This window comes from Acyrthosiphon pisum, chromosome A3 (assembly GCF_005508785.2).
Source record: "Acyrthosiphon pisum isolate AL4f chromosome A3, pea_aphid_22Mar2018_4r6ur, whole genome shotgun sequence".
NCBI lineage: Eukaryota > Metazoa > Arthropoda > Insecta > Hemiptera > Aphididae > Acyrthosiphon > Acyrthosiphon pisum.
The window spans coordinates 15,104,265-15,116,454 of record NC_042496.1 but is presented as its reverse complement, the minus strand read 5'-3'; the positions used below and the strand labels follow the sequence as shown (position 1 = coordinate 15,116,454).

Below are 12,190 nucleotides of genomic sequence, written 5' to 3'. Positions count from 1 at the left end.
CACTCGCCTGGCTCGCGATTGCCATGGGCTAACTCGTATATAGCGTCATAAGTAGGACATACTTCGCCACCGTCCCATGGCTACAGAGTTAAAAGGGCTTTCAGAATAGTATTGATACAGTGATTACGGACATAGTCTTTATATGCTATATTGTCATTTTATTATTTTTGCTCCACCGATATGACTGATTTTTTACTGTTGTATTCGTAATTGTCAGGACAAGGTTTGTGTGAAAGAAAATTTTATGAAAATCCAACGGAAAAGTAGGAAACTGGATCTGGATGGAAAAAATACAAGCTTAATAATAGGCTTAATGTAATATGAACTATTTATTTTTTACGAGCGTTCGAGGTTAGACATTGAATATTTTATCGCATAAATTAACAATAAAATACCTTCCTGAAAATATATTGATCCCATAATCTATTATAAACTTATAACGGCTAACGAAGTACACGGGTTCAGCTAGTATAAATATAGGTAATTAATATTATAATTAATAATAAATAATAATATTACATAACGTGTCGCCCGGCGTATAGTATAGGCAAAATAGGTACATTACTGCAGTGCTTAATATTGTTATAATTACATTTTGCTTCATCGCCACTCCGTTCGCTAAAGGAATGTGGTTGCGCACTTAAAAAACGCGTCATACTCCGCCGCAAAATCCAAATCCACACTTCTGAACACAAGTCATATACACGAACTAACCACATTCTCTTATTAAACAGAGTATGTGAATGGTACATAATATTGTATCCGGTATTGTGTGCACCGTCAATTTGCGGAATATCTGAAAAGAACAAAATATCGATAAGTCAACGAGTGGTAAGTCTATGAGTTATGACCCACTCGAAATCTTCTGTACAGAAAAGTAGAATAAACTTTACTACTATGTTTTCATTTATTTTTTTGATTATTTATCAAGATGGTGTATCGAGATAGATGCATGATGCATATACGCATTTTTATACAAGCATATTCTTTTTATGATTCAATTAATAAAACAAGGTGACTTTTGTTGCGTTTCTCAGTAGAATTTTAAACAATTTTTTTAACTTCCTCGTTTACAATAATGTTCAGTAAATATATTTCCCGTCACGATACAAAATTAATTATATACAGCGCAGGGACTAGAACTGAACCGAAAAGAATCGGTTCTGGAACCCAAAAACCCTTAAAATATTGAGAACCGGAACCGAATTTCAATATTTTCAAATAACCGAAAACGGAACCGAAACCCTTATTTTTAAATTAAAAAAACGGGTTTTCAATGTTAAATTATTTAAATATTTTTAATGTACCTATAGGTATGTAAAACATAAAGAATAAATAAAATATATAAATTTTTGTAATTGTTTAATACTTGTTTTAACTAGAACCCTAACTTAAACTATTAAATTAATTTTCCATACTGGAACCGGAACCGGAACGGGAACCCTTAAATAAAAATTGTCATAAACCGGAACCGGAATCGGAACCGTAAAAACTAAAAGGTACCAGTCCCTGATACAGCGGTTTGGGTAAGATAATGTGCATTATGGGTTTACTGATTTTTAATTGGTGATTTATATTTTAAACCGAATCAGACTGAAACAATTAAATTAGATTCAATTGAGTTAAATTCAAATCAATGAGTTAAGTTCAATTCAATTAACACTTAAGTGTCACCGATGACTGATGAGTGACTTCTTTTTTGATCTTTTCTGTTCACTATTCGCGACTCGTGTTAAACTTTAAATGTCTCGACGTGTTTGTCCCCAAATGGCCAAATGCAATAAGTACCGTACCTATGTCCGTTTTAATGTGCTGTCGCACATTGTCCGCGATCCGTCATAGTCGGATTGCCCACCATTTATAAATCATAAATGGTTGCTTTTGGTTATATGAGAAATTATTAGTAGAAATTAGTATTTTATTTGTACCTATATTGTTTGCTGTTTGTAGGGTCAGGTACAAGCATGCTGAAGTGCACTTACTGTAGCAAGTTATACCCAAAGGAGTTGAACAATCACAATTTTTTTTAACAGTTTTGCGGGTCATGAAGCACGCGGGATCAGCTAGTTCATTATACATTATTACATATTCTTATAGACGATACATATTACGAAAAAATGTATTGCTTATGAGCTATTTTTTAGCCAATATAGAAGACGTTATTTAGTTATTATCGTACTTAGTAAATAGTAGTTTTATTCACAATTCACTACTATTTATGATTGTTGTAATTGTTACTAAATATTATCATTAAATATTATTCATATTATAATATTATAAAATTATTATTATGATATGATTAAAATAAAAATATATATAATTCTTTACTTTCTTCTATACTCTATAGATCTATATTTGTTTTATTTATAATATATTTGCATTTTTCTGAATAAAAAAAGATTTACAAAATACGTTACATGTAACTGAAAATACAATGCCAACTACTGTTTATGATATATGCCAGTTTTAAATTACCAACCATATGTTCACCCAAATAAAATAAACGAAAATTATTCAGGACTAAAGTCCCTCCTATAATAATATTTTTAAAAATTATATATACTCAGTACCTACTAATTACTGACTTTTGAACTTGGGGGACTATGTTAGTCCCCCCAAGCCCCCACCTATTTACGCCAATGGTAGGGGTAGTGAACGGTGTATTACTTGTAATCCCCTCCAGCCTCGGCCTCCTCTCGTAAGTTTTATCGGTCAAATCTAAATATATATTAATAAAAACAGTATTATACATAGTTATTTTGTTTTTATCATTAATATGAACTATGAAGTGTTTTAAAAATATGTGTACAAAAAGTTTTTAAGTATTGATTATTGTAGATTTGTAATTTGTAAGATCATGTAATTTTGGTAATTTATGGTATGGAGGGAGTAGCCCTCCACGGCTCTGCGAGGCATTTACAATATTTATTATGGCCCTCCACATTTTAAAATTCTATAGTTGCGCGCCACTTGCGCCTATAGGCTATAGAATTACTTCCAAACACGATGTAGAGAACTCTGAGAATTAATATAAGATTAGAATCTTTAGAAGATGACTTTTTTATGACTTAATAATGAATACATTTTTTTATAAATTTTTATTTTATTATGGATTTTCTAGGTTTAAACCATACTACCACAAATATTTAAACATGTCCAGGTATGTCATAGGATAGAATAATTTGTTACTAACATCTATTTAATAATCGTTTAGGTTTTAATCAGATGTCGTTTCTTAGTTAATACATGACATTTTCTCACCGACTATCAACTATCAAGCCAGGGATGTTTCTACTTCCTACTTCCTAACTCCTAAGAAGTAACCTCTTCACGTTAGTATGTTATTCAAATAAATTCTTTTGGTTTTAATTTATTTTTCGTTTCTTTAAACTTCCAATTTTATTACAATTTCATCAATATTACACGTAACACGTTCGATCAGACACGACGCCATGTACGCCGTAAAAACACCCAGCAAATACATGACAGCGAAAACTAGAAGAGGTGCGTTAATTTTAAAATACTCAGAAGGCTACCTATTTATAACGTAAACATTAATTTGTAATCCAAAAATAATTTATGTTTACATTTTTCTCCCAGGCATCCGCCACAGTTTTGATCGGCTGGATTCATTTCGCGAGAACTTTAAAAAAGTCAATGGTACAGAAGAAGAAGAACTACCATCGTATGTACCTATTACTTAATTTATTATTTAAACAATAATGCCAGATAAATGTGTTTATTGTTCATGTGATTGTTGGTTATGTCTTTAAGTCCTGAACCAAAGCCAGTATTTCATTCTAATGGCCATCGTAAGGCTTTAAACAAGTGTCCTCCATCACCCCAAGATGTTTTAAGTCCCCAACATGAAAAACTCATACACTATATCAATGACTGTAAGTATAACTGTCTATGTTATCGAGTTATGTTTGTCACTTAATAAGTAAAATATAATTTTAAACATAATCTATTAACTAAAATGTAAACTTAAATCCCTATTTTATATAGATACTTTTGTTAGAAACCTGCTTTATTTTTTTGATATTTATAAGAATAATTTTAAATGCATAATTAATATGACTGGTTCAAACTGTTCAAACTAATCATATTTATAAAGTAAATATTCTCAGATAGACCTATATTATAATGTTATCATGTTTCAGACTTCAGTATCAGGTCTAGTTTATATTAAGTACTTCCTACTGCCCATACCAAGAATCTTAAACGAAAAATACAGTTTAAATAATTTTTTACTATTGCTGTTTGTTATAAATTTTAGTACAACAGTTTTGATAATTGTTATGTGTATGTTAAATACAAATATACAATTATTTATTATATTTAAACTTTCAGAACATAAATACCAAGATAAATACTGATTAAACTTTGTACTCTTCTACTTAGTAGCTTACTTGCCTTGGTAGCTTGTATTAATTACAACTTAATTACCATAGATTTATTGAATATAGAAAAACACCACTCAATCCATCCTTAATTCTTTTCTCATTTAAAATTATAAAATTACACTATCATAATGTAGGTTCCCATCTACAAATTAATATATCTCGATTTATTTTTCTTTGTTTTAAATCGAAGACTCTAAAATATTTTATTCGCGTACTACTCATGTGTATTAGTCATAAACACTGTTCAGTCTTGTATACCTTATGATAAAATAGAACTATCCAAAATTTGTATACATTTATAACAATAATAATTTCGCTACATTTAGCAGTATTAAGTAAACTGCTATCATTTCATAACTCATAGGCCATAACTATTTAATTTGTAACTTGGTATAAGTTATGTCGTCAAGACTTAAATTCTTAGGGCTGTTCTTAGAATGTCTGGTTAGTGTTAACTGACACTTTACCGGACATTGTAAGAACGGCCCTTATAAACTATAAAAAATAGAATATTTAAAAATCAAAGTATCTATGTAAATTTTTCATTTAAAACAAATATTTAAACCAAATTTATTTATAGATCTCTTGTTTAATTTTTACTAAGAATTCTTATCGCTTCATTAGATTAATTGGTATGTTTGGAAAAAAACACGTCTAAAATACTATGTCGCGCGTGTGTTAGACAAAAACAGAAAAAAATCCCCTTAATTATACATCTCTGTTGTAGCAAATTAATATAGTTCCATTCCATTTTAGTTTGAAATTTATTATATACTCAACTATTAATTAATTATTTAAAGTTTAAACATTCATGTGCGTTCAAGCCCAGTACATTATATACCTATAATATTTTTAATAAATTAATAATTTTTTTATTTTTAGTGAAATAATTTTACTGTAATTCCATAACAATAATCATTAACAACATAATAAAAATTTATTATAATAAAAATATATTTAAACAATTTAACACATTTTCTTTAGATTCTAATTAACATTTATTTATCTGAAAAAGTGTGTGGTTAGCTTTTGAGTGTATAACAATGTTTATACAACATTTTTAAAGTTAAATTTGAATGAGTTAATTAAAATGAATAAAATAAGGATCCAAACTTTTTAAAATCCACATAGCATAGTTAAATCAATCAGTATTCAAAACGTTGGAATAAAAATATGTCTGCATGAAAAATCTTTAGTTTTAAATTCCTTCAAGTATTATTAAAAAAATCTAATTATTTAATTATTTCACATAATATTATTTGTATTGTCCTTCATCTGCTACTTTAACCTCAGAATTATATTTTTCAGCTTGGCACTCGGTTATAGAAGATGAAGAATCATCTATAAGTATGTTAATTTTACCGAATGTTTGTAATTAAATTAAATTTGTAGGTAATAATATTATTTTACGACTTTATTAGGTTCACAAAAAATTATTTACTTCAAACCTGAAAACACTGCAGAAGTTCTAAATGGTATATAATACTTACTTAAAATTAAAATTTGAATTTTTATCAGATTTGAATTTTTTTTTTAGGTTTTCAAGCATTTGATTTAGACACATATTGGATCAAACGTTTATACAATAATATCACTAAGTCAGTGCCATAAGTTTTTGGTATAGTGAATTATTTTTTAGAAATTATTTTACCAGACTCGCCCATAGCTCACAATGTATCAAAGACACATGAACACTTGCGCGAATGATTAGTCATTATTGTGTCAAAAACCGTAGAAAAGAATCTATGTCTTTAAACACTGAATGGGACAAGAGGGAAAATATGGCAACTAGTAGTTAAGTAGTATTACCTAGTAGTAGAATTCAATGTTATAAAAATACCAATTTTTAAATATTATTGTAAAAGTATTGATTTTAGTGATTTGTTGTTTCCTTATAATGAACTTTTGTTTGTTTATAGTTATTATTATTTTTTTTATTATTATTATTATTATTATTATTATTATTATTACCACATTATACAAATTTATGTTGTGAGTTATCTGAACAAGACTGAAATTTGTATAAAACAAAATTACTTTATCAGCGATTATTTTATTTTTAATCCTTATTATTTTGAATATTATGAGACTTAAAGCCAATATTTATTGTTTGTTGAAGTTTGAAGTTACTTTTTTATTGTTTGCAAAAATATTATATAATAATTAATTCCCATTGATTTTGAATATTGGCTTTTTGTCTCATTTATGTAAAATTTCTGTTTAAAAACAATTTTTTCCTCATTTATCCATTATTTGTTTTTGAATATTAAAAAAATTGAAAGGGAACATACAAAATAAAAAAATTATTGTAATTATGTATTTTTGCCTGATCAACTTTAACTTGCTTTGGTAATAAGTAATAACAAACAACTAGTTCCTAGGAATTTATTTTTGTATATCAATTCAATTATTTTTTTAATACATAGCAAAGACTGACGAGCTTTTAAAATACACCTACTTAAAATCTCGTATTATAGACCAAAACTTCATTTGAATTGGTATACTAATATTAACTTTTTTGTTATAAATTGTTATTAGATCCTGTTACTTGTATGCCTACAATAGGTGTTAGATGATCAAATTATTTTGTTTAATTGTTGGTAATGACTATTGTATTTAGTAAATAGGCGTCCAAAGTTGCTACATACATCTTATAAATAAATCCATTATTTGTATTATGTACAACTGAAAAATGTTATAAATTGGTTTGCTTTATTTGAATGAATAAATAGTGATTTAATGTTATTTTTAGTTCTATATTATTTATTAGTTCCTATAGCCTATTCCTATTGGCTATTATATTTGATACAGCACATAAAAAAATTAACAACTGGTAACTGGTGTTCAAATAATATTGTGAGTTTTCTCAAGATTTTGTAAAGCATAAACCATAATATATAATACACATTTAAATGCCTCAATTATAACTGAGTAGTTTATTTAAATATTTTGCCATACAATTTAATAGATAGGTATTATAGAATTGTCATTTACATTATTAAAATACTGGGAATTTTCAATTCATACATCTCAAAAGCACCAACTTGGTTCTATTTGTGATTAGAAAACACCCTAAAAGTTGAAAATTAAAGCATTCTTTACTATATTAAGTCCAGCAAGATAACACACCGCAGACCGATCAGTATCCCCACACCATCGTGGAAACAGTTATGATGCTGGGTATGTGCGGAAAAACCGATTTTTGCTGTTCTGTGGCGTGTAGTCTTGCTGGACAAAGTGTCAAAGTATATTAGAAAATACTTTGATACTCAATTTTCAGAGTAGTCTCTAATAATAAATAGAACCTATTTGGTTTCCATAGTGGAAACGGTTTTTGATGGCAGGGTGACGCATTGAGATGTGCAGAATCAGCATGCTCTCTCAATGGACTCATTTGGGCCCCTGGAAGTACTAACTAGTTGACGCCCTACTGCGCGCACTGCAAAACTCTACAGCTCACTGGGGTCTGAAACTTTAAAGACAATTTTAAGCGGCCAAAAGTAAGGTCGTTATAAGTAAAGACTAAAGAACACAATATTTTAAACATAAATTTAAAACATTTGTTTCAAACGTTTGGTTCATTGTTTAAAACAGCGTAAAATACAAGTGAATATTGTGTTTTTTTTGGTTTATTATTAATAATAAATAATAATAGTTACCTCCAGAAAAAAAATTATTAAATAATTATATCTATTACCTACCATCATTTATTTTTTTTTTTTAAATTTAAATTTAATAAATTACCAAATTTAAAATGTCTAGTGAATAGTTTAGTGTATTTAATATATAATACATTATGGTATAATGTCCACATAAAACATCCATTCAGAAAATATTTAAAATAAGTAATATATAAACAATGAAACATATACCTAACCTAATCTAACCTTTTTTTGTGTAGTACACTGCGTATTGACGTATAACTATATAAGTACCTAAGTTACACATTACATTAAAATTAAGTTATTTTAAATATACTGCTTAAAACAACATTGTTTTAACTGTATAAAACTCAAACAATTTATTTTGTTTAAAACATTGTCTTAAACAGAAAAAAACAGTCAAAAACAAAAAAAATTGGGCAAGTAGGTGTTGCTCTGCTGTACAGTTGTAGGTTACAAGTGGGTCACTGTAATGGATGGTGTTACATTTTAATTCAATAATATACGTAATATCATTGTATAATAAAAATAATTCTGAACGAAGTGCGAACACCGTCAGACAACCTATGATATTACTATGTATATATTTGATGATATTATTGTGAATAAAATAATTTATACATAGGTAACCTATTTATTACGCGGAATCTTGTTTTAAATTTTCAATCCTTAGCTATAACAGTTGAATATTTTATACATTTTTAACTGCGAAATAATTAATAAATTTTAAATTTGATACATTTTGTCAAAAATCGAACTTTATAAGTTTATAAAAAAAAATGTGCATATGTTTTTAATATTTTTAAATTGCTATAATTGTAACAATATATCAAGAGCCTTGTCATTTTCACGCTTTTTGGCAGATACAATTTTATTGATATTTATAGAAAAAAACTAATTAAATTTAAATTTTCTGTAAACAGCTCAAAACAAGTAAAAATATTTTCAAAATGTCATGGTGTATAGAAAATGAGAATATAAACATTCAGTTAAATGTTCACGTATTTACAGTTATTTGTTTTTGAAGTACAACAAAATAAGAAAATTGCTATATATATAAGAAATCGAGTGAATACCCACAATCTTGTAAAAATATGAACTTCAAACGCTCATAAAAATTTAATTTGACTTTCTTGTAGATATTTTTTTTTTACAAAGGTAGAAAAAATTGTGAGGAATCTTGATTTTCAAATCTTAGATTTAAAAATAACATTTTTTTATGGATTTTTAATTAAAAATAATTAGCACATTTTTGTGATTTTTACGTATTTCGTCAAGATTTAAAAAAAAACTTGTGACTGGATTTTTAATATTTGTATCTGCGGTCATTTGTTTTAGAGTTACACCAAAAACCATAATCGATTTTGCGTGAAAATTCCCATTTTTATTTTGTTTTTCTCGGCGCACTTGAAAACTAATGGGAGCTTTAAATTTTGACCTCCCAAAAATACCATTTACATTCACATTCCCATCGGAAAAGATACTGAAGTTGAAAATCGAAACATTAATTCAACTACTTATCGTTTACACACACAAAGAAAAAACACACATCATTGTAAAATCAAGATATTCATCGCTCCGTTCAGGATCTAAAATACATTTAAAACTAAAATAAAAATACTTGCATAATATAGTTAATTGTTGATTAGAAATCCGTTCTTCACTCATATGGTTTCAATACTTTAAAGTCTCAATGACATCATCAAAGTTTACACTTATTGCCAATTCTTGTTTGATACTGATGGTTAAAAAACTATAGTACCATCTAACCTGTGATATGCAAGTTACGTAGTTATAAAAATTGATGAGCGTATATAATAATATGAACATTAATTATTAAATAGGTAACTCAAATAAAAAAAAATGTTCTATTATTTGAGTGCAGCAATAAAACAAGATTATAACATTACAAAATATAAAACATATTTCAAAATCTGAATATAGAACACTCGCATTTTTTTTATAAGGCCATTTTGTTGGACTGTCGGCCGGGAGGGCTAGTGCTCACCCGGCATTCACCCACGTAAACAGGCCTATGAATTTGAATTCAATGATAAATAATTGCTGACAAAAGACAATTCTGACTGAAGATAGTATTATCATGTAACATAAAGTTTTTAAAAAGAAAGACATTTCTACTTTTGATCCCATTAACATACAAACTAGATTCACTTTTCTACCAGAAAATTATATGCATTTTTTCTCCTAAAAGTGACTCCAGGCACATAAATAACTTTTCATTTAGTCTTAATCATTTGAATGCATTGAATTTTTTTAGGGTTATCAATATAATATTATAAAATGAAGTACAAATTTCTGAGATTTTTAAAACAACATTTTTGCTGTAATTAATATAATTTACAGAATACCTATGTATTAAACTATTTTTGTAAATACATATTATACTTAACTATTATAAATGTTACATAAACCTAAACTACAATACAATATATTAAACTTTCAAAATAGCACAAGTCATATAAAAAATTGTAGAAATTAATTAACACGCATGTCAAATTTTTACAATAGAAATAGATGTTAACATTTAAATTATAGTTATTTATACATTAGTATTTTATGTACAGATATTAACAAGTTAGAAAACAATATCACATAAAGCGGTATTTTCTCTTTTGAAACAGAGTATAGTATTTAAATATTGTTCTTCAGTAGTAGATAATAAATAAAACTATTTTAATTTTAGCTTAGTTTTAGTAAATATTTCACTATTTTTTTTAATCCAGGGATGTTCAATGACATCAGTTAGTGGTAATCTAGACTTTGGAACTTTAACCAAAAGCTTTGAAATCAAAAGTCTAGAGCTCTCACTCATATAAGGTTTGAAACTATACATTACAGCACGGATTTTTCTAAAAGTCTCTGCCTGTTCTGAGCTCTCAAATGGTGGTGATCCACATAAGAATTCATAACACAGCACACCTAAACACCAATTATCAACATATTCGTTATATGTTTGAGAGTCAACCATCTCTGGTGGTAAATAGTCAATAGTGCCACACATGGTGCTTCTACATTTGGATGGTGCATGGACAGACCATCCAAAATCTGCCAACTTTATAACATGATGACTAAACAATAGGAGATTTTCTGGTTTTATATCTCTGTGAATAACACTTTGTGAATGACAATATCTTAAAGCATCAGCTACTTGTCGTAAATAATATGCAGCTGTTGGTTCATCAAAACGTTTATGCGGCTGCGCGTTCAAAACTTTAAATAATTCACCTTCTTGGGCAAATTCTAAAATTAAATATATTTTTTTTTCGTCCCAAAAATAAGTCAGCATTTTTAGAATGTTGGGGTGAGTAAGATGTGTTTGAATTTCAATTTCTCGTCGTACTTGATGTTCCATATGATCTTTTACCAATTCTGATTTAAACATCATTTTTAAAGCAACCATATATTCCGTATTTTTTTCCCGAGCAAGATATACACGACCAAATTTCCCACGACCAAGTGGTGTTCCAATTTCAAAATCACTTAATTTCCATTGATGATTTGAAGGCCGTTTAGAATAAATTTCCTTCATTTTTTTTTCTATGTGATGAACAACTTCATTTTGAGATTCAGTTGTAAGTTTTTCTCCAACCACAGCCATTATACGAATATAATTGAAGATTAACAAAAATACAAACTGAAACAATAAAAATAATATATTAGAATCCATGACCTAAATATTAAATTTAATTAAGCAGCCATACAGTATTAAATCTAAAAATAAAGATAATTTATTATTTATTAATTACTAGAAGACAAGAAGAATAAAATAAAATATGATATTGTCTAATTATTCAATTCAATCATATTGCAACAAAATAAATCTAAATGACCAATGGTTATTAGCAGGGCTCTGAACTTAATGTGTTTTAGCTTGATACATCTTGTACCAAAAATAACAAAATTTGCACTTATATAATATACATTTGTTTTGATTAAATTATTTACGTTTAAGGAAACCTACAAAATTTACATAATTTACTACGAAAAATTGTACAAAATACAATAAAACTTCAGTGCCTCTCTGATTGTTATTATATTGTTCCCAATTATAGTTTCAATAAATAAGAGTTAGTCAAAGTGATGCTTTAGCATTAAGAGGAC

General features: G+C 27.6%; 2 protein-coding genes across 4 annotated transcripts in view; one reads left to right on the top strand and one right to left on the bottom strand.

Annotated features, from left to right (window-relative positions):
* The first annotated feature begins 3,288 nt into the window (after positions 1-3,288).
* LOC100161746 (CG7841-like) lies at positions 3,289-6,450 on the top strand. The gene is given in 6 exon segments (NM_001162653.1): positions 3,289-3,504; positions 3,601-3,685; positions 3,775-3,896; positions 5,715-5,753; positions 5,828-5,881; positions 5,944-6,450. Coding segments are annotated over 6 exon segments (426 nt in total). The 5' UTR covers positions 3,289-3,452; the 3' UTR covers positions 6,018-6,450.
* A 3,942-nt stretch (positions 6,451-10,392) lies between these two features.
* The window catches only part of LOC100163812 (aurora kinase C), a 4,201-nt gene continuing 2,403 nt past the window's right edge, over positions 10,393-12,190 (bottom strand). For all 3 annotated transcript variants that reach the window (XM_029491689.1, XM_029491690.1, XM_029491688.1), the window contains one exon: positions 10,393-11,723. In XM_029491689.1, the coding sequence (XP_029347549.1) occupies positions 10,758-11,723 (966 nt within the window). In that variant the 3' untranslated portion in view covers positions 10,393-10,757. The remainder of the gene's footprint in view (positions 11,724-12,190) is intronic.